At 36.0% G+C, this 24,082-nt stretch overlaps 1 protein-coding gene across 2 annotated transcripts; it reads right to left on the bottom strand.

Annotated features, from left to right (window-relative positions):
- Window positions 1-2,326: 2,326 nt before the first annotated feature.
- Window positions 2,327-23,490, bottom strand: LOC139949815 (uncharacterized). Of its 2 annotated transcripts, XM_071948354.1 has the most exons (22): window positions 23,412-23,490; window positions 23,199-23,282; window positions 21,920-22,003; window positions 21,043-21,107; window positions 19,597-19,692; window positions 16,909-17,001; window positions 16,152-16,244; window positions 15,393-15,485; window positions 11,830-11,922; window positions 11,031-11,153; window positions 10,760-10,882; window positions 10,167-10,289; window positions 9,697-9,954; window positions 9,021-9,247; window positions 8,359-8,644; window positions 7,808-7,918; window positions 7,314-7,471; window positions 6,508-6,621; window positions 5,605-5,675; window positions 4,251-4,291; window positions 3,576-3,672; window positions 2,327-2,459 (listed from the first exon to the last, which is right to left on the bottom strand). In XM_071948354.1, exons 2-22 carry the CDS (start codon window positions 23,255-23,257, stop codon window positions 2,354-2,356), a joined length of 2,514 nt encoding a protein of 837 aa, XP_071804455.1. In that variant the 5' UTR covers window positions 23,258-23,282; window positions 23,412-23,490; the 3' UTR covers window positions 2,327-2,353. The 2 variants fall into 2 exon arrangements, with proteins under 2 accessions (XP_071804455.1, XP_071804456.1); XM_071948355.1 differs by lacking the exons at window positions 16,152-16,244; window positions 16,909-17,001; window positions 23,412-23,490 and having other exon boundaries at window positions 23,199-23,395.
- Between the last annotated feature and the right edge of the window lie 592 nt (window positions 23,491-24,082).

The following is a 24,082-nucleotide window of genomic DNA, read 5'->3' on the forward strand; positions in this document are numbered from 1 at the left end:
TACATGTCCGCAGCAGCTCTCGACAATTTAAAGTATTTTGAGAAAAACATTTCACTTCAATGTGGTTATGTGAAAAGATCAGTTTTTATGTTCCAAAATTTGAATCTAAGAAGCGTTACTGCAGTAATGCTTCTCAGATTGTGTTTTCCTATAAGCGATTATTCCTCATGGAGCACGGACATATTTATTCTCTCTGGATTTGTGACGATATCTCCAAAGCAGGACCACCTGTTTAACATCTACAAATAGGCATAGGGCCTATTAGGAATAAATAACCGAAATGTTTCAAAAGCAAAGGTAAACTTTAAATAACATAGGGAGCATAACAAGCAATAAGATAAAGCCTACGTTTTAATTGTTGAACTCTCACCAGTTAATACTACAGCTGCAACCGGATCTATGAATACAAGAAGATTAAAATTCAGATCATTCAGAAGATGAGTATTCCGAAGATACTCAATTGGGTCTCTTGATGTTATATTGCGTTATAACTAACTATATAACTATTTGATATTATTAGTTTTGGTTTTGTACCCATACACCGTTGTCTCATTATGTTATATTGATATAATTAGCTATATAACTAATTTATATTATTAATTTTGGTTGTTTACCCATACACCGATGTTAGCACTGTATACTCAGTACTTGTACTGTGTATACAGCGCTAACAAAAATCGGTGTATGGGTAAAAAACAAAATTAATATTCTTTATCCCCAATGTAAATTTAACTATTATATTTGATATTACACCAATAAGCTTAAGGACACGTTGCCTTCTGATTATACAAACTGTTTGGTAAAATGTAAATTTGGTTCAAAAGATGTTTTACAAGTAGAATGTAATAATCCACACAAAAATAATAGGCTTATAGCCTAAAACTCTATAGTTTACTTACTTTATGAGCTAACACACGGTCCGCAAATTTTTCATTGAATTTTTCTTTCAAAACATATTTCCAACCTCCCAGCGTGTCCATTTAATGTTACTTGAATATTTATAAACTAACATTTTACTAAGTACAGCACTGAGTATGTTCCTTATTGTTATTGATGGCTAAATATGGATGATAAAACTTTTAATCACCTAACAAACAAAGCTAAATGTCAAATAAAAAATGAGCAAAATTGGTACACACTTACTTCAGGTTTCTCCTTGTTGAACAGTGATGAAAGATAGACGGTTAAACAATTTAACTTATATTTAGATGAACTCATTAATGAGTAAAACACTATTGATAATGGGTGAATACATGGATACGGTAGCAGATGAATGTTGGTGAAAGTAACGTTATCACTTTAAGTTGATTGATACCCATGCAGGGTACCATTATACAAACGGACAGCTTAAAGGCAGTGGACACTATTGGTAATTACTCAAAATAATTATTAGCATAAAACCTTACTTGGTAACGAGTAATGGGGAGAGGTTGGTAGTATAAAACATTGTGAAAAACGGCTCCCTCTGAAGTGGAGTAGTTTTCGAGAAAGAAGTAATTTTCCACAAATGTGATTTCGAGACCTCAAGTTTAGAACTTGAGGTCTCGAAATCAACCATCTAAACGCACACAACTTCGTGTGACAAGGGTGTTTTTTCTTTCATTATCTCGCAACTTCAACGACCAATTGAGCTCAAATTTTCACAGGTTTGTTATTTCACGCATATGTTGACATACACCAAATGAAAAGACTGGTCTTTGACAATTACTAATAGTGTCCACTGTCTTTAAAGTGCTATAGTTAAAACCACTATTCTCCGGGAGGGACCACCGCCAGTGTGAACCTTCGAGTAAAAAAAGTCAAATTACAATTTGTTTTTACCATTACAGATGACTGTGTAATGCTTATAGACACAAAGGAGCAATTGATGCTCGTATGTAATTGGTTGTTGGTTCCTATTGGGTTATACATTGATAGTTATATTGCAGTACATTGTTTGCTGCTTATAACGCGACGCATTCACGCAGTCGATCAGTCAAATTACATATCATGTGATGCGCTCTAAACCAATCAAAAGGCGACATCTTTGTAGGCCTGCCATGCGTTTCGAAGCCGTGTGTGCATCCGTTGTGTACATCTTATATTGATCAGTATTAAGTTCAAGTTGACAAAATCGAATGGCCCCTACCAGGACTTCTTGAGTTTCTTAACAGTTATATTCTAGTTTTATATTCATTATGTATACCCCGGCGTTATACATGTCTAATATGATAAGTTTGTTACAATTCTTAGTTCTTAAACGTAAATAGTAGGCCTTGCATTGCGCTTGGATCTTCACTTGTTTGTAGCAGCAACTACAAAGGCGAATTTAAACTAACTGTTTCACTGGGGGGGGGGGGGGGTTCCTTTGTATTTATTTCTTGTGCTTTCGACTCATCGCTGTCAGACCTACAAGAATTTGGTCAAAGTTTGGTCGTTTGTTCGGATCTTTCTGCCAGCATCGTAGCATCAGGTTATACCTGTAAAATATAGATAGTAATAAAATACGATTGAGTGAAACGTTCGATCATCATACAAAGTATTAAACGGAGGGTGTCAGTAATATTGAAGTCTTATATAGCGCACGTATCAAACAAGGTACTCAATGCGCTGAGTATATACAAACTTTCAGAAAGACAGGCTATTACAGTGATGAATTCTGAGACCCTGTTATGTAGCATCTTATACGGGTTTACAAGGTGCTACGGCGCATTAAGCAGCCACAGCCAGGAACACCGGGGCGAACCCCTTCTCTTTTCGATAACTGCACTGGGTTCTTTTACATGCGTTACACAAAACATGGTACCAACGGTTTTATGTCCCATCCGAAGGACGAAGCAATAGCTAAGTGTCTTGCTTTAAGGACACAAGTGTCACGGCTGTACAAATGTTTTATAAATACTCAGCTTTTGGTGTAAACAAAGTGTACATTTACTGTTTAATCTATTTTGCATAAGTTCAGTAGTGTTCTTTCTTAAAGAGTACAGAATTGGTAAGAAACAAAATTCGTGAAGAACACAGATTTACATAAAGATTGTATACAAGGTCTAATGATGATGACAGTAAAAAACATTTCTGTCTGAACTGTCTAATTTGAAGAGAAATAAATATCCAGTTTCCAGTTTGGAGTTTATCGCTCATAAAAATGTAAACAAAAATGGTGAACCTTCAAAAGAATCTTTACCTAAGCATAAGTTTGCATTATATTGCAAAATAGAAAAACTGAAGAGGTAAACAGTGAGCGTTTTATTTATTTATTTCAGTTTAAATCGATGTCATGCAAAACGTGTAGGCCCTCTGTTCGTTTTTTGCCATTTTCTTGAAACTCAGATGGCCGATCAAACTTCTACAGGTTTGTCAGTTTATGTATCTGGTGGATTACATAAAGTGCTTACACTGCCACCAACTGTTTTGTTGACAAATTAAAATTATGTGATTTTCCTTTAAAGATCAAACGCAAAATTAATTGACCATTATGCCAATATACTGAATTGCAAGAGAAAACAACATGTATCTTTGCCCATGTAATACTTTTCATACACCAAATGAACCTTGATCAAATAAAACGAGTAAACAAGACTTATTATAATTATTACATTTCATCAGAACACTTCCTTGGTTTAGCCAAACGGTAACCAGTCGTCAACATCGATAGTAGATCCTGAGATTCAGTGCTAGCGTATGGGGTTTGACCTGCATTGAAATAACATCGTACTGTCAAGTAAAACATCACAGTGATTTCTTTACTTTAAAATAAACTCAATCAAGCCCCTTCCCGGAAAGTTTTACAAAATATTTATTGGTAATACACAACAAACACTAGATTTACATTGTTTTGAGACAACGCTGGCGGATTGATACCGTTTTAATAAAACATTCTAAAATATTTAAACGTTATACCAGCCTTTTCATTCTATTGTTACATTTTTGACAATCTTCTGAACTCTACTCGATCCCAGCTGGCAAAGAACAATCAACAAATTGAGAGATCTTTCAACCTTCATGACTTGTTTTTCATTTTGAGTGAACTATTTTATACTAATGTTTCTTTTTGTTTACTATTTTTGTATCTTCGTAGTTAGTTCATTTATCTTTGTTTAGGCCTAACAATATTTTTAAAAACAATCGATTTGCTTAATCGTCCAAATCAATAACGATTAGTCTCTTTATGTTGTAAAATAAACGATGTATTGAAAGATTTAGTGTCGTTATTCCTCCAACTTTGTGAACATTACGGCCTATTAGTATAATTATGTTTATTTAAAACATACCCAGAGATTTTATTTCCCAGACGACAACTCCAAACGACCACCTGATCAACAAAATCAGATAAAATAACTTTATGAAACCTGGTCAAATTGAACAATGTAGTAAGAGGGTTTGAGAGATTTGATTTATTTTTAACGAAACAAGTCTCCAGTAAGTTAAAGGAGAATGGACGAGAATGTGTAGATTCGTTGATAGATTCGAAGGCAACATGTATAAGAATATTTTATAGTGCTTGCAACATTATCGAGGGTTTTGATAAGTTTACATTTATGTTTTTAATAATAAAAGTAAATGTTTAAAGGCAGTGGATACAATTGGTAATTGTCAAAGACTAGCCTTCACAGTTATATGTGTATCTCAACAATATGCATAAAATAACAAACCTGTGAAAATTTGAGCTCAATCGGTCATCAAAGTTGCGAGATAAAAATAAAAGAAGAAAACACCCTTGTCACGCGATGTTGTGTGCGTTAGATGGTTGATTTGGAAAATTACTTCTTTCTCCAAAACTATGGCACTTCAGAGGGAGCCGTTTCTCACAATGTTTTGTACCATCAACCTCTCCCCATTACTTGTCACCAAGAAAGGTTTTATGCTAATAATTATTTTGAGTAATTACCAATAGTGTCCACTGCCTTTAAACTGGAAATTTCTTTTTGAAATTGGAATAATGTTTTCAGCTTTTTTGTACATCATGTTATCTTTCAATTTGGAAAGACAGTCATTTTCAAGTTGAACTATCACTTTAGTTTGTTACAAATCTACAGTTAATCAAAAGAATGACGTAACAGAAACTCCAGAACGTCTCATTCAACCTAATTACACAAGAGACTCGCCTATGAAATATTAAATTCTCGATTAAAGTTTCAGTATGTCCTGCTTTTCCTGATTCTGTGGTGGTTATGTGTGGGCTCAAAATAAATTATTGGTGTGAAGGGCTGCTCAACATTTTGACGTGCACTATTGAAACTTTTGTACAACTGGTGGATTTGGATCACATTTGATATAAATAAGGCTTAGCTTTATACAATATTCTGATTATCCTGTGGTTGTGTTTCGACCGTTCTAAGGCAATGCAAGCTTGCGAAGATAAACGAAGTAAACTGGTCTCAAGTTACACGCCATCTATCGTTATACGTTGCATTGCATTCTTCCGATGTAGATATCAAAGCCCAATGTCAGCTAATAGGTTTAAGGGAACGTTCGAACAATCTAATGGTAACTGCTTTCTTAGATTGTTACATTTGAACTCGAAAATACGAAAGCAAATTTTCAAAAACATTGCAAGGCCTATTTTAGTAATGTACTGTACTTTTCAAGGCAGTAACGGACTTGAAAAGGTAGCCTTTTACTTACACGTCACTCATTGTAGTGAATGTGTTGTTAGTCAGTGACTCCAGGGCCCAACAGCGACAGGGATCCCATACCTGAGAACAACCAACAATCGCCGTTTAATTTTCATGAAACATAAATCCAAATTGAAACATCAATCTAAATGTCAAACACATTTTCTTATATTCTTGTATGTATCAATATAAACCACAAGGGAAACTGACTGGGTAAATTTTTAAATGATTTTCCCCGGCTACACGGCAGTTAACGGTTGTATGGCTTCTGACTGGCACCCGAACAAAGATATTGACAAAATAGGGACACCGCCAACACAGGGCTAAATAGCTCAGTTGGTAGAGCGCCAGCACGTTAAAGGCAGTGGACACTATTAGTAATTGTCAAAGACTAGCCTCCACAGTTGGTGTATCTCAACATATTTTTTATGCATACAACAACAAACTTGTGAAAATTTTAGCTCAATCGGTCATGTAAGTTGCGAGATATTAATGAAAGAAAAAAACACCCTTGTCACACGAAGTTGTGTGTGTTTAGATGGTTGATTTCGAGAACCTCAAGTTCTAAATCTGAGGTCTCGAAATCAAATTCGTGGAAAATCACTTCTTTCTCAAAAACTATGGCACTTCAGAGGGAGCCGTTTCTCACAATGTTTGTTACCATCAACCTCTCCCCATTGCTTGTTACCAAGAAAGGTTTTATGCTAATAATTATTTTGAGAAATTACCAATAGTGTCCACTGCCTTTAATCCGGAGGTCGTTGGTTCAAATCCAACTCTAGTTCTATTCCAATTATTTGTTCAACCCCAACAATCATAATTGTATGTATTTATGTAACCATGATTAAGAAGGAATGCTCTTAATGATTGAATTGTCAACATTTGATGTTCAGCCTCAGCCTGATTGATTTACCTCAGAAGTCTCGACGTAAATATCGGCTGTTTTTGACAGTCCAATCCCAGTAACCATGGCAACCATGTCATTATTGAGGACGATGTTCCTCGATGACAATTCGCTGTGAACAAACTGAATATATAGAAACATTCTTTATCATGTACTGTGTATAAAAAGAAACCCGAATACACTTCTTATTACCAACACTTGGTCGCCTTTGTTGCTATGACAATTAAACATTATAATATAATTTGAGCCTTCGGGACTCCCAAACAGATGATTGTAAAGTCTTTACCTGGTTATTTTATTATTTTTATTTTGTTAACATTTTAGTAGAAATCAATCACGAGTGTGTAATTTGTCCACATGTACTAAATGTCAAAGACCAGTGTCCTCACATGCTGTCTCCCAACATGTGCATAAAATAGCAAACCTGTGAACATTTTGACTCAATATTGGTCATCGATGTTTGCAGGAAGAAAAACCCTTCTTGCACAAAGTTTTTAAGAATTTTATTATTTGTTTGAGAAAACCTCTTTCTTAAACTGTATGTCACTAACTTCAGATGGATCTTCGAATGTTTTTTTTAAACTATCAACAGCTCTTGTTAAGTTTTTATGCTAACAATTATTTTGAATAAGTGTCCAGTGACTCTAAATTAAACCTTTTCCAACTGCGGTTTGTTTAAAGTTATGGTCCTTGAAAAGATGGTTGCTTTATTGTAGAGCATGAAACACTATAGCGAGACATACGTACGGTACCTCCAAATGTGACACTGTCATGAATTATAAAACACGTATGACCTGATGGTAAAACATACATACCCCGGACTCAGCAATGTGTTGCATTCCTTTAGCAACATCCAGAGCAAACTGGAACAGATTCGCTGGAGACACCGTGGTCATTTCTTTGTCCTGGTTGCTCCTTAAGAAGGAGTGTATGTTACCTTTTGGTAGATATTCCCAGGCAACATACCACACATCTAAGAGATAATAAACGTGCTGTCAAGGTCGCTTCGAATGTTTAGTTCAATACTAGTACTTTATTAATCAAACTATAGCCTATGGTTATTGTTGGAACACATTAAATTATTGGGTGTGTTGTCGGGAGGCGATGGCTAGTCATTTTAAATATACATATATTTTTTTATAGCCAACAAGTTGTTTGTTTTGTGTAAAAAGATAAATTTATTAAACAAGTTAACGAAAAAAGGGAAACGACCAAATAAATAACTGCCAAACAACCTGAACAGCCCAAACAACCCGTGCACTTAACAAACACCAATGTAGACAACAATTTTACAGCAATAAAAACTCACCCTTTTTCAGACAGGCTCCCAGAATGCTCACAATATTTGCGTGTTTACCAATAGTAGACATTGCTCGAAACTCTTCCATGAATTTCTCGGTGTCAAATGCTGAAGCATTTTCTTGATTTAAACACAAGAAAAAACATTTCATTAACATCAAGATAACACCATCAATTACACCTACATAGGTACGCTCGATCCCCTAAACTCTCAGTCATTGTTATTGTCATTTTTCGTCTATTAATATCTAGAAAAGAATCAAAACAACCCATACGAACGCATACATTTAGTCCGAATCCATTTTGTAGTTAAAAAATACAAACAAAACAAAATAAGTCAGATCCTTTTTGTCTCCTGTTTTCCCCTTTTGCTGGTAAATCAATACAAGCATGAAAGACAACAGCTAAAACACGTGTCCCCTCATAGGTCTTGCAAACAAAAGCGAAGCGATGACGTATTTGCTTCGTCCCAGAATATGTACCCCTTTGGTCAAAATCATCATGTCAATGGATAGTCAGACCCCATGCACAACATAACCCAAATAAGTCTAGTAACCATACCTTCAAGGTGAGTTATCGCTGCTATCTTAGTGACCTTATCTTGTAGCTTCACTACACCTTTGCGTATTTCCCCATAGTGTCCATTGCCCAAGACCTTCTTGAAAACCAAACTGCTCCATGGAATTATCCAGCGGCTAGCCCAGGGTACTGGACCAACTTCCTCGTAGATATTTGCCGAACTACTTGCTACGTTTTCAGTATTCTTGTACACATTTGCTTGTGCAGTGTTTCCATGGCAATCCAGCGATACACTCAGCTGCCCAACGACGCTGTTCTCGTACCCATTCTGTTTGTTGTAAGTATTCGAATGAATAAAAGTTACTACCGACCGCCACTTCCTTGCATACAGAGAATTGTAAAAGCAGGATTCTACCCAATACCCAGGATTCTACTGCGAAAAGAAAAATTACGATTGCGCCAACTTTTCAAAAAGCGTCATCTGAGTATAATATGCCCCCCCCCTCCCCATTTCAAATACAAGTGGCATGTATGGAGGGTAACAATAGACTTTAAAGTTTAACACAAATTTCAGGGGCCGTACTTTCGTCACTTCATCAGGAGATATAATTGATACTTGGAACAAAGTGTGTCGTAAATTATTTCTCGACATTGATTCAAAAAGTCCCACAAACAATACAATATAAGTTTTATCGATGATTTACCATTTCGTGAGCAACTTCTTTTCGCTTCTTCTTGTTTCTCTGCTTCCTCGCAATAATATTTTCCCCTTTGTCTCTCTGACGATGCTTCCTTCTGGCTAGTATGACCACCAACGCAATGACAATGACAGTCACTGTCAAACCACTTGCACTAATTACAATCATTAGAACGTTGCTGGATGTGTCAGTTGTTTGAGATTTACCGGCTGCATTTGTAGACGACGGCACTTCTAAAAAAGATAATTGTTTTTTCTACCACTGGTGTCATTGCAAACATTACGTACATTTAAAAACATGAATAAGAAATGGTCAGGTATACCAATGACTTTGACGATCCTTTCAGAAAAGACACCACAACAAAATGCTGAAGGTGGGGTGAAAAAAGAGATCTAGTGACAAATTAAATAATGACACAAAAACAGATGACGATGGAAATGAATATGAAGATGATGGAAATGTTTATGAAGATAATGAGGAAGACGTAATGAAGAAGAAAGTTGTGCAAGAGTCGATTATGAAGTACGTGGTGGAGATATTTTTAAAGTTTAGGTTGGAGATGTTTCGGACACGATAATAGACATGATAACTATTGATTATAGATATAAAATAGGCCAATGCAGAATAAATGAAGATATTGATAACCGTTGAAGGAGATGAAGTCAAACAAAGCAAATGTAACCTGTTACTGTGACTGTAAAAGTGCAGTTTGATGAAGCCCAATTCCCAGCTGCATCAATAGCTGAACATGTGACATCTTGAGTACCAATCATAAAGTCACTGCCAGACTGTGCTGTACATACAATAGTTGGAGCAACACCAGTAGTATCACTAGCTAAGGGGTTAATCCAAGTCACCATTTTGACTGACATCCCAGCTCCTGCAACTTCATCTATATCTGACGGACAGGTGCCAGCTTGAAGTTGTGGAGGCTCGTTATCTACAAAGACCAGACATAAAACGTCAAATAAAACTTACTTTTACAAATTTAAAGAAACGGTTCAAAGTTGATTTATAATGGTATATATACCTAATAATCAGCATAAAAAAATAACCTTTTACAAAAGTTTACAAAAGGTTCAAGACAAGGGTGGGGTAATTTTTTGACACCAAATCAATACATTTGATAATAATGAGAATGTGTTAATGCACCTGTACACCAGGTTCCATCTCCAGTGTAGCCAGCTCTACATGTGCACGTATGGCTACCTTGTGTGTTGTTGCAGTCAGCATTCATGTGACAGCCATTCGAGCCATCAGTACATTCGTTTACATCTATTAATCAACAATCATACTTGTGTTACAATTATTCATTTCAAAATACTTTTGGGTATCTATGAAGATCAACTTAATACGTTTGAATTCAAACCACCATTAGAAGTTGACAAGGTTCAAGAAGTGTTTGTTGTTGACAGAAAGTGTCATAACGATTAGAGGTTAGCCACTTTGAAAGTGACTTTTTGTCGCTATTGGCTTTCCCTGCCAGGGTTCTTGTCTTTTGTTTCGTCTGTTGTGTTTTGTGTTCCACCCCCACTGGAGGTGTTTCCTACACAATCCTTATATCTGCCCGCGGCCAGGCCAGGTTTCTCAGTAATTTGCTAGTTTTTTTGAATAGTATTTGTATTCTTTTAATAACCATTGTACTGCTTTTACTTGTAAATCTTTGACGTGCAATGTTTTAATACATGTATGTGTTTTTCATGTTTGCTGGCAAATAAAATGAAATGAAATGGATAATGTTGCACCTGTACATGTGAATCCATCTCCAGTGTAGCCAGCTGTACATGTGCACCAATAGCTGCCTTGTGTGTTGGTGCAGACAGCATCCACGTGACAGCCATTTGAGCCGACTCTGCATTCGTTTACATCTTTTAATCAACATTTAAAAATACTTTTGAGCATCTATGAAAGATCAACAAATTTAAAATAAATTTGAATTAAAACCGCCTTTAGAAGTTAGGTTCAAGGAGTGTCTGTCGTTGACAGAAAGTGTCATAACGATTAAATATGCTTTACCTGTACATGTGACTCCATCTCCAATGTAGCCATCTCTACATGTGCACGTATGGCTACCTTGTGTGTTGGTGCAGTCAGCATTCATGTGACAGCCATGCGAGCCGTCGCTGCATTCGTTTACATCTATTATTCAACAAACTTGTATAACAATAATTTATTTCAAAATACTTGCAAAAAGGTATACATTTCTACATAGTCACGTAATGGTTTTATCAGCGAAGTTTGTCAGTTCGGCATGTGAGCATAGGCTATACTTTGAGAAAAACCTTACTAATGTTTTATACTATCAACCGCTATCTACTAACTCGTTACCAAGTAAATTGTTATGCTAACAATTATGAGTAATTATGGCCTACCAATAGTGTCCACTGCCTTTAAGACGTAAATTGTAAAGAATGCAAGATCAATGGTGTCGTCTCTGTGCAAAAATTTTAGCAGACTGTTTCTACAACCTGGTGCAAAAATTATGCCTAAAATAAATGATAAGTGCTTTTTGAGATTTTAATTAACGAAATTTTCAACTTGCGATTTCAAACGGAATTCAATTTAAAAACGGGTTCTTGTTGTTTGTTAAAACTATCAACGATTTGAAAAAGCTCAGTACGTAAATACATTTAAAAGCAACATTAAACCACCGCTGAAATTTCGACACCCTGTTCACAGTGTGATCTTCAAGATTCCGGTCGTCTCTATCTCTCTCTTACCGTTAAAAGGAGGGAATTTAGGGTTGAAGCATGACACGATTTTAGCCGATTCTGTTTCGTATTACAGCGGAAAGTAAATGAAGAACCACTCTTACCTGAACATCGTGGAGTACTGTAGCCTGTCCGACATCTGCATTGGTTAGGAGCAATGCACGTCCCTCCATTAAGACATGATGGATTACACACAGCTGGAAATCATCAAGAAAACATGGCAGGCATTTTAGTCCCTTGAAATTTCCTACGAAACAAATTTTCGAGGGAGCGAGGTACCGATTCGTTATGGCAGGAAGATAACTTATATTCCCTGGAATTCCAAATACACGTCTTCCAGTGCATGTGTCAAAGTTATACTTATCATCACAATCAAAGATATTACCGTATCCCGCTATATACTCTTGTATTGATTGATTGTATCAATAAGTATTGATTAAACTTACTCATATGTTGATATGCGGAATTCACAACAGAATGCCTTATTATACCTTTTAAGTATCAAGTTTATTGTTCTATAACCTGATGCAAAACATATTTTAAAATGATGAAAATGTTCAACTTGCGATTTCAAACGGAAGTCAATGTAACAATTGGTTCTTGTTGTTTGTAGGGTTTGTTAAAACTATCAACAACTTGATCAGTTCTTGTAAATACATTTAAAAGCAACATTTAATACTGGAATTTCGACACCCTGTTCACAGTGTTATCTTTAACAATCCGGCCGTCTATCTTTTACAGTTAAAAGGAGGTAATTTAAGGTTGAAATATAGTGTATAGCCAGCTCTACATGTGCACGTATGGCTACCTTGTGTGTTGGTGCAGTCAGCATTCATGTGACAGCCATTCCAGCCATCAGTACATGGGTTTACATCTATTAATCAACAATCGTACTTGTATAACAATAATTTATTTCAAAATACTTGCAAAAAGGTATACATTTCTACATAGTCACGTAATGGTTTTATAAGCGAAGTTTGTCAGTTCGGCATGTGAGCATGTATGCATAGGCTGAACTTTGCAATATCGCGTCCGGTTTGAACCGGAAGACAAGATCCAATTTTTGCAGCGTTTGTTGACTTTTTGAAAAACCAATGTATATAAGTGTTTTTTTTCAGGATTTTAAGAATTGTTGTAATATCGAGGTCAATGGATGTGACATTTTATGAAGTGTAGGTGAAAAATTCAAAGACTTTTCTTAAAGACGCTGGACACTATTGGTAATTGTCATAGACCAGACTTCTCAATTTGTGTATCTCAACATATGCATAAAATAAAATAAAAACCTGTGAAAAATTGAGCTCAATTGGACGTCGAAGTTGCGAGATAAGTTAAGAAAGAAAAAAACACCCTTGTCACACGAAGTTCTAATTCTGAGGTCTTGAAATAAAATTGGTGGAAAACTACTTCTTTCTCGAAAACTACCTTACTTCAGAGGGAGCCGTTTCTCAAAATGTTTTATACTATCAACCGCTATCTACTAACTCGTTACCAAGTAAATTGTTATGCTAACAATTATGAGTAATTATGGCCTACCAATAGTGTCCACTGTGCAAAAATTTTAGCAGACTGTTTCTACAACCTGGTGCAAAAATTATGCTTAAAATAAATGATAAGTGCTTTTTGAGATTTGAATTAATGAAATTTTCAACTTGCGATTTCAAACGGAATTCAATTTAAAAACGGGTTCTTGTTGTTTGTTAAAACTATCAACGATTTTAAAAAGCTCAATACTTATAAATACATTTAAAAGCAACATTTAACCACTGCTGGAATTTCGACACCGTGTTCACAGTGTGATCTTCAAGATTCCGGCCGTCTCTATCTCTCTCTTACAGTTAAAGATGGGAATTTAGGGTTGAAGTATGATGTCACAGTTAACCCCGTGCAACCATGACGAGAAAGACAGTTTGCTAACTCTGGAATGAAAGTCTCTTCGACACAATATTATATTTACAATTATTTTACATTTATTTACAACAACTGGGGACACTGCCCCATTTCTAGAATCTGTACACTGAATATCTATATATCTTGGATTCAACTGAAATTAATAAATGAACTCAAAACACTTCGTCTCGATCTTCTCAAATAAAACTTATCCTTAAATCAACAATGTGTTGAAAATACTAGAAACTAAAGGGTGAGTCTCCTTAGACTATAATCGATATTATATATATTCAAAATCAAGGCGCTTTAACAATCTCTCTTACTTCTGCAACGTTTCGCTTTTTGCGTCTTAATAACACCACTCTACTCTGTAGTCAATTAAATGTCTCCAAATCAAGTTAATCAAAAGTTAATCAAATTTACACTTAAACAAAAGTGACCCTCCGGTCTGGCGTCCTGCCTCGATTCAATCTCAACTCCGATTTAAATTCTTACTTCAACTCTTACTTCAACTCTTGACTTCAACTCCAATTTAAACTCTTACTTCAAATCTTGACTCCAACTCCAAATTAAACTCTTACTTCAACTCTTGACTCCAACTCCGAATTCAACTCCAAACAAAAGTGTTCAAATTATTGGGTAAATAAAATGGCCCACCGTGAAAATGTCCAAAGGCTTAAATGTCCTCCGGTAACACTACAGCGTCTCGCTCCACTCTTCCATTTTATGTAGGCACGTATCATCCACGGACTCTCCGGCCTTCCTCTTGGTCCGCCTCAGACCTTCAATTAACGCTTCTCACTCTATGAGAGTATAGTCCCTTGAACTTCTAGGAGAGGGTTAGATTCCCACATCAACATCATGGCCATCTATAAAATAGTTATTGAAACAAATACAATAATGCCTGATGCTCTTCTTCATTTTGATAAATACACATGCACTTCTCAAATCCTTTCTTTGTCTGATTCCTTCGTTCAAAAAATAGTGAACTACAAATTCAGAGTGTTCAAAATACAAAGCTATTCAAATCCAATGCTCCATTAATACAGCATGAAATACACTTTTCCAAAAACAATTTAGTTTCAAGAAGTCTCCTTAGTTAGAATCAATATCCTCAAAAGACAATAGGCAAATTTTCAACTTACGATTTTCTCCTTGCTTCCAAACTTAAACTGCCGATCTCTGCCGCCTCAGTTCTCTGCCAATCAATTGCTTAAAATAACAGCCTGATAATCTGTTTCTGGTTTAGCATTAATATTGCAGCAAAACAATAACCTCAAAGGTTATAATTGTAGCGCGACACTGTTGAGATATAGGCACTTCCAAATACCTATCCAAATTCTCTCTATCTTTCTCTCACTCAAAATTTCATGATCCTTCTTCCATAAGAACCTATGTGAGACTCCCTAAAATCTTGCATACCACGACTTCATGCAAAGTAGCTCAATCCTTCAATGCACAACAATACCTAATTATTCACACCAACCTGTGTGACCAGACAAGTACAAAGGAAAGTGACGGGCACTGACCTCCGCACTTCTATTTATAAACCAAGTTACAAAATTAGCATAATAACAAGAGTTCACAACCTTTGGGGAGAAAAATGCATATTCATTAGTGGCTGCCCCTGTAAACTTAAACATACATATTCATTAGTATATCTGCTCCTGCAAAATAAACACCATACATTAGAATGGGGGGTAATTCTGACATATGACACGATTTTAGCCGATTCTGTTTCGTTTTACAGCGGAGGGAAAGGAAGAAGCACTCTTACCTGTACATCGTGGAGTAGTGTAGCCTGTCCGACAGCTGCATTGGTTAGGAGCAATGCACGTCCCTCCATTAAGACATGAAGGATTACACACAGCTGGAAATCATCAAGAAAACATGGCAGGCATTTTAGTCCCTTGAAATTTCCTACCAAACAAATTTTCGAGGGAGCGAGGTACCGATTCGTTATGGCAGGAAGTGATAACTTATATTCCCTGGAACTCCAAATACACGTCTTCCAGTGCAACTGGTTATCTGTCAAAGTTATACTTATCATCACAATCAAAGATATTGCCGTATCCCGCTATATACTCTTGTATTGATTGATTGTATCAATAAGTATTGATTAGACTTACTCATATGTTGATATGCGGAATTCACAACAGAATGCCTTATTATACCTTATTTTAAGTATCAAGGTTATTGTTCTATAACCTGATGCAAAACATATTTTGAAATGATGAAAATGTTCAACTTGCGATTTCAAACGGACATCAATGTAACAATTGGTTCTTGTTGTTTGTAGGGTTTGTTAAAACTATCAACGACATGATCAGTTCTTGTAAATACATTTAAAAGCAACATTTAATACTGGAATTTTGACACCCGTTTCACAGTGTGATCTTTTACAATCCGGCCGTCTCTCTCTTACAGTTAAAAGGTGGGAATTTAGGGTTGAAATATATGGCACATTTTGGTGAGCATTTTTAGGCGATTTTTTGTTTCGTTTTACAATGGATAGGAACTGAAGAAGCACTCTTACCTGAACATCGTGGAGTGCTGTAGCCTGTCCGACATCTGCATTGGTTAGGAGCAATGCACGTCCCTCCATTAAGACATGATGGATTACACACAGCTGGAAATCATCAAGAAAACATGGCAGGCATTTTAGTCCCTTGAAATTTCCTACCAAACAAATTTTCGAGGGAGCGAGGTACCGATTCGTTATGGCAGGAAGTGATAACTTATATTCCCTGGAATTCCAAATACACGTCTTCCAGTGCATGTGTCAAAGTTATACTTATCATCACAATCAAAGATATTGCCGTATCCCGCTATATACTCTTGTATTGATTGATTGTATCAATAAGTATTGATTAAACTTACTCATATGTTGATATGCGGAATTCACAACAGAATGCCTTATTATACCTTATTTTAAGTATCAAGTGTATTGTTCTATAACCTGATGCAAAACATATTTTGAAATGATGAAAATGTTCAACTTGCGATTTCAAACGGAAGTCAATGTAAAAACTTGTTTTTGTTGTTTGTAGGGTTTGTTAAAACTATCAACGACTTGAACAGTTTTTGTAAATACATTTAAAAGCAACATTTAATACTGGAATTTCGGCACCCTGTTCACACTGTTATCTTTAACAATCCGGCCGTCTCTCTCTTACAGTTAAAAGGAGAGAATTTAGGGTTGAAATATATGGCACATTTTGGTGAGCATTTTTAGGCGATTTTTTGTTTCGTTTTGGTTTTACAATGGATAGGAACTGAAGAAGCACTCTTACCTGTACATCGTGGAGTAGTGTAGCCTGTCCGACAGCTGCATTGGTTAGGAGCAATGCACGTCCCTCCATTAAGACATGATGGATTACACACAGCTGGAAATCATCAAGAAAACATGGCAGGCATTTTAGTCCCTTGAATTTTCGAGGCAGCGAGGTACCAATTCGTTTTGGCAGGAAGTGATTACCCCTCTGGAATTCCAAATACACGTGTTCCAGTGCAACTGGTTATCTGTCAAAATTAGACTTATTATCACAAGATATCGCCGTATCCCGCCTCTGGTATTGATTGGTTGTATCTCTGTCCTTACTCTATGGTTGTATCAATAAGTATTAATTAAACTCAAAGTTGATATGCGGAATTCATAACAGAATGCTTTGTTTTACCTTATTTGAAGGGGGACAGAGTGGCATTTTTCATTCACGAAGGCAAGCACATCCAAAAAAGTATGGGGTCAGAGGTCATGAATGATATTGTCTCAAGAAATATAATTTAACTTGATTGTTCAAAGAAAGAACTCTTCGATGTTTTCCCTTGTTAGACAAGATGTACTACTTGTACAGTTTAGATCTAATACTAATGTTGAAATAAAGCAAATCGAAAAGCTTCACACTATTTTGGTTTGCGAAACGTTAGGTATATGGGGCGCCGTCTGTCAATTAATTGTTTGGCACTTTTAAGGCATGTTTTTACCATGGTTTATAGCAATTAGATGTAAACCATAGAAAGTGTTGCCAAATCCTTTTTAAGGTTTACATACCAGTAGTATTTGATGTGTGTAAGTTTATGGTTTACAAACCATGAACATGCAACAAACATTTGTAAATCATGGTTCATAAACCATGGAAACTTTACGCATCTTTAAAACATGGTTTATAAACCAGAAAAGTTAAGCATCAAATTCATGGTTTACAAATCATGGTTTATAAACCATGAAAATTGGGTCATCTTAAAAACATGGTTTATAAACCATAAAAATTGAAGCATGAAAATCATGGTTTATAAACCATAAAAATGGGAGCACGAAAATCGTGGTTTAAAAATTATGGTTTATAAACCATAAAAATTGAGGCATTTAAAAAAAATGGTTTATAAACCATGAAAATTGAAACATGAAAATCATGGTTTACAAATCATGGTTTATAAACCATAAAAATCGTAGCATGAAAAACGTGGTTTACAAATCATGGTTTATAAACCATGAAAGTTGAGGCATCTTGAAAACATGGTTTGTAAACCATGAAAATTGAAAATTGAAACTCATGGTTTATAAACCATGAAATCGGAGGCATTGTAAAAACATGGTTTGTAAACCATGAAAACTGAAGCATCAAATTCATGGTTTATAAACCATGAAAATTGAGGCATCAATATAGTTTACAAATCATGGTTTATAAACAATAAAAAAATGTGCACCCACAAATCATGGTTTATAAACCATAAAAAATGTGCACAAATCATGGTTTATAAACCATAAAAACTGAACGTGTGTTAATTGTGTTCAACCTCCTACCCCAAGCATTCTTGCTGATCATTCTTTCTGCAATCTAGACTGGGCCCCTGTCTTTATCCGTCGCTGCCGCTAGATCCAGTGATTCCCATTGGATACAATGCACGTGCAGTGACGTGCATAGATGCCCAAATAGTCACTGCTCTCAAGTCCTCAATGGAATTTGACTGCATATCTATACTGGAAATGACAGAGGTCAGAGGTCAAACTACACGCATGTTTTACAATATTTTTGGAGCCCGGTCTCTGGCGTTATTCACGAGCCTCATGCAACAGTCAGCAGTGGGCAACCGTACACACACCCCCACGTACCGGGCGAGACATGTACACGGCGGGCGATTGCGCGACTATCGCTCAATGGGAAGGAGGTTGAATTAATTGACAAACGGCACGTTTACGTGCCGTTTGTCAATTTTTTTTTTGTTTAGCGGTTTTTTATGGTTTGTAAACCATTATTTGTGAGTGCACATATTGTTATGGTTTATAAACCATGATTTGTAAACCATATTTGATGCCTCAATTTTCATGGTTTATAAACCATGAATTTGATGCTTCAGTTTTCATGGTTTACATACCATGTTTTTACAATGCCTCCGATTTCATGGTTTATAAACCATGAGTTTCACGTTTCAATTTTCATGGTTTATAAACCATGTTTTCAAGATGCCTCAATTTTTATGGTTTATAAACCATAATTTTTAAACCATGATTTTCGTGCTCCTATTTTTATGGTTTATAAACCATGATTTTCATGCTTCAATTTTTATGGTTTATAAACCATGTTTTTAAGATGACCCAATTTTCATGGTTTATAAACCATGATTTGTACACCATGAATTTGATGCTTCATTTTTCTGGTTTATAAACCATGTTTTAAAGATGCGTAAAGTTTCCATGGTTTATGAACCATGATTTACAAATGTTTGTTGCATGTTCATGGTTTGTAAAGCATAAACTTACACACATCAAATACTACTGGTATGTAAACCATAAAAAGGATTTGGCAACACTTTCTATGGTTTACATCTAATTGCTATAAACCATGGTAAAAACATGCCTTAAAAGTGCCAAACAATTAATTGACAGACGGCGCCCCATATAGGTATGCCTAAATTAATCTTAATGTATGTTCCCTCAGTACTATAGGCCTATGCATAGTTTGTCTACATCTATTTCTTACGTGATGTACATGTTGTATCTGTGTACCCAGTCTGGCACTGGCATGTATTCGGTGCGGTGCATGTTCCTCCATTAAGACATGAAGGGTTGCACACAGCTGCTCATTTTAAAACACATGAAACAAATAAACAGGGCTATTATTTTTATTTTAAGACAATAACCATTGCATTTAAAATGTTGTCGTTTTTAAATTACTCTGAGCTTCTGACCTACGTTATAGAACCATTTATCAAATGTGCCTGTTTAGTGGCTGTATGGATATAAATTCATCTCCTTCAATGACTGGGTGTATTGCACAATGTCTGTAGAAAGCACCTTTCGGCATCAAATACTATATTAAAGCATTTAGAGAATATCTATAAGAGGGCACTCGCTTTGATGACAGTTTTTAAAACTTTTGCCTTACCCTGGACGGCCCCTGCCAACAAAGAATTATGTCCGAAGATTTAAAATAAAAAATAAATACAAAATATCTATTAAGACGTAAAGAGTGTACAAATCCAAGGTCAAAAAGTTGTCATCTCTACGCAAAAGTTTAATACTGTTTGAGATTTAAATCGGAAGTCATGGAAATATTGCTGTGTGTGTTAGAATATCAACGACTTGTCCGATGATGTCAAGATTCTGGATTTTTAAAATCTTGGAGTTGTAATTATTAATTTTTTAGATTATCGTGTGTTTAAACGGCTCAGTTCTTTGTAGATGTATTAAAAGCAAGATGTAACCACTGTTGGAATTTCGACGATCTTTCACAGTGTTATCTATAACATGCCGGCCGTCTCTCCCTTTCAGTTAAAAGAAAACATAAGGGGACGTTTTAGTCCATTGAAATTTCCTACGAAACAAATTTTTGAGGGATCTAGGTATAGTTTCGTTGGCAGAAAGTGATATTTGTTATCCTCTGCGATTTCCAAATCCACGTCTTTGAGTGCAACTGGTTATCTGTCAAAATTAAACTTATTATCACGTTCTGGATAGGTCTAAACGGACGTGCAATCTCTAATAGTTAAATTTAAACCAACACAATGTAAGTTTTCATTAAAATGACATTGTTTCACTTTGTTAACGAGCTTCAATTGTTCACAACCAGTCATTGTCTATGTCACGAAGTGATTGTATTAGAGAAATTACTATTTGTAGGAACCTTTAAGTTTGCCATTCAAGAGAAACAGGACTTTGGTTTTGATGGCCAACGTGTAAAGTTCGTACAAGGTTCAGCTCAAAGAACTCGCATTAATCCACGACTTTCCCTCCAAATCTAAGCTTGAGTTTGCAATAAATGAAAGCTTATTTAAGTTTGGGGAAAAAATCGGTTCCGCGTCTACTGGCAAACAAGAGTACTTGTAGGGATAAAACAAAAACAAAGAAATCGTCAAACTTCATCTCTGCAACGATTAGCTAAAAAAATATGGACTTAAAACTAAGAGCACACACTAGTTTAACTTACGTGTGGGACATCCGGAATCAACGGAACCTCGCCATCCAGCGCAACACCTATACCTTATAACACTCCTGCAAGTTAAGCAAAACAACACATTTCAGTTCTGTTCAATTTATCAAAATCTAAAGCCACTATTAAATTTAAATACAAGTTCAACGATGTGTGAATACCCCCCCCCCCCGTTTTGCCGTACAAAGGAAACAAACATTACATAATTGTACACAACACATTGAGAGTCGGTTTTCAATTTTAGACTTAGAAAGGTTTGCGGTTACACTATTGTTAGTTGCATGATCTTGATGCAACTTGGCCTACTATCCTTCAAGTCTTTCCGCATTGTAGTACCTACAACACAGTTATCACCCTTTCGACCATCCAATTGACTATCCTTTGTCCTCACTACCTTTTACTCTGATTGGTTCTTATCCACCACATTAATTGTTTGTAAATGTATAAAGTTAATCATGTATTTGATATAGATGGATTAGTTTATTGGACAAAACAATTCCGATCACCACGATAATATAGGAGGTTAACCCACAAAATCACCTCGGGCGCATGCACACTTTCAGACTTTGTGAACGAATTAAATCAGAGAGAAAAAATATAAAACAATTATGCGGAAAGTATTATTTCAATGACAAATAATACCAACTAAACGTGTGTAGGTTGCTGACTTGTTTTTTATTCTACTTAAAAAACGTCATACATGTTTATTTGTGTGTGGTTTCTACCGTACGATTGTCCTAATTGGAGGCTATACTGCTACGGATGGATTGCCGTGTCGTTAATGTAGGAGTACTTGACACCCTAATTAGTCGTAGCCGCAGCCACCAATCCAAAATATGGCATTAGCGTTTTTAAAGACTAAAAGTAAACAAACCTGTAACGAGTACATAGAAAAAAGTCAAACAGGCCACATCGAGAGTCATAGGTTTCACTGACACTGTAACGACAGGTAGTACCTCTGCAAGAAATTGTAAAAAATTGTATCACAATGTAAACGATGCATAGGTTTTAAATAAGGAAAATAATTATAGGTTTTCGTGGCCACTTTCAGCAACAAACTTAATAAAACATTCAATTTCATTAACACGCATACAAATTAGCGTACTGGCTCTAAATCACTCAAACTAGGGTTTGTTTTTATCAAGTTGACAACTCTTAAATTGAACTTCCACTATACCACGCCTATCTTAATGTTATTGCATGACGTCATAATTCTTGCCCCAAAATGAGGCGTGTGTTCGCCATGGACACACGCCTCTGGCCTATGGCCTCGTTTTTTATTTGGGTTAGAACTGTGACGTATACTAAGTAAGAGAGGCGTATTACACTAATTGATACAATTGATCGAGTCCCGCTTCCTTATGAAATTGAATAATCTTATTTTGACAAGTGAATGCTAAACTGGTAAAATTGACTTACTCCTTTTAACGGTTGAACAATAATTCAACATAGCGTTAATTTCAGTATACAATATCACGAGCATCTGATGACGTCGTCATTACATCACTGTTCAGTTTTAGTAGTTACACAGTAATTTTTTAGCCTATTTTGTTTGTAGGGGAAGAGTTGCATTTAATCGCATAATATTGCGTGGTTTGTTGAACAATATTTTGAGTTTAGAAGATTCAACACTGCTTTTTACGACAAGCTCTGCCGTGCTCCAACCACTCTAAAAACTAATGAGTTGAATCCAACACTTGCATGAGTTCGGTGAGTGACTACACTTTGAAAGTGTTGGATCCAGCGTTTTGTTTGTTAAATCTAGAATTTTTTAAAATGTTAAAACATTTTGATCCAACGCAAAAAGGGTTAGTTTAACAGTTTAAGTGTTATTTCAACATTGCTCAATAAATTCCTTTAAAATGTTGGATCAGCTTTTTAAACGTTAAACTGGCACTTAAATTGTTGACAGAATACTTTAAAATGATGGATCCAACACTTTCAAAGTGTAGTCCCTCACCGAACTCATGCAAGTGTTGGATTCAACTCTTTAGTTTTTAGAGTGCACGACGTGGTGAAAAACATCGCACGCTTGCCGTGTCGAACCGAATCAACCCCAGAGAGACGCAGTCTGGGGGGGGGGGAGTCCGGTCTCAAGATTTATACCTAGGCTATAATTATATTATACAAAACTTCACGTAAGAATACTCAACTGTGAAAAGGCAAAACTGGTCGCCATCAGGAGTGCCACACAAGCGTAGAAGTTATCCATCGTGCTCGACCGGCAGCAGTTAAATCTGTAGAGACAACAACATATAAATAGCTGAACTAAATATTACAACATCAAGAGCGGTTTTTAAAACAGAGAAAGTCTTATTTTGTTCTTTTTGGTGGATTATCAGAAGTCAAACTCATAGCTCTTAAACCTTTACGATTAGAAGGTGAACCTTCCCGTGTGCTGTTGTGGATCTACTTCCTCTTCAGTATGGTTAGTTTGGTATTGTTGTTCAGGTTCATGTTGAGGCACACAATACAATAATTTGAATATTGGCCAAGTATATCGTACTTCTGTCTCTCTTGTGAACTCTTTCCTAGGTACAGCGGAAAAGTGTACGTGTGAAAATGGTGAAAGCTACAAAGTCTCATTCAAGAACATCGCATCACACATTGAAGTTTCCGGCTAATTTAATATTCAACTGATGTTTTGTTAGTGCTACTGCTACTGTATTTTTCATCTGATGCGAAACAAGCAAAATGCAGCATTCTTCCCACGCAAGAAGCCAGACATAAAGGTCCCATTCGCCAGCCTTATGTAAATAAGGATTTTTGGCACTTTTCTGCATAATGCAGTCTCACTGAGGAACGTTGCAGAATTGGTAAGAAACAAAAATCGTGAAGATCAGTCACAGATTTACACAAAACTTACACAGTCTAAAGATGATGATAGTTGAAAACATCCCTTGAAATATTTCTGTCTGAAATGTCATAATGACGAGAAATAAATAATCTAACTTCGCGTTTGGAGTTTATCGCTCAGTGAGCGTTTCATTTTGGCATCATGCAATGCAAAGTAATCGGGTTTTCATTGTTCTCTCGT

Source organism: Asterias amurensis, chromosome 17 (genome assembly GCF_032118995.1).
Source record: "Asterias amurensis chromosome 17, ASM3211899v1".
In the NCBI taxonomy this organism is placed as follows: domain Eukaryota; kingdom Metazoa; phylum Echinodermata; class Asteroidea; order Forcipulatida; family Asteriidae; genus Asterias; species Asterias amurensis.

What these genes read in the sequence shown, in the direction of transcription:
- LOC139949815 (XM_071948354.1), bottom strand. Translation starts at nt 23,257, where the DNA reads ATGGATAACTTCTACGCTTGTGTGGCACTCCTGATGGCGACCAGTTTT. An exon ending in ACCAGTTTTGCCTTTTCACA is followed by an intron (nt 22,004 to 23,198) that starts GTTGAGTATTCT and finishes AATTTCTTGCAG; the next exon opens with AGGTACTACCTGTCGTTACA. An exon ending in TTTACGTCGAGACTTCTGAG is followed by an intron (nt 5,676 to 6,507) that starts GTAAATCAATCA and finishes GGTTGTTCTCAG; the next exon opens with GTATGGGATCCCTGTCGCTG.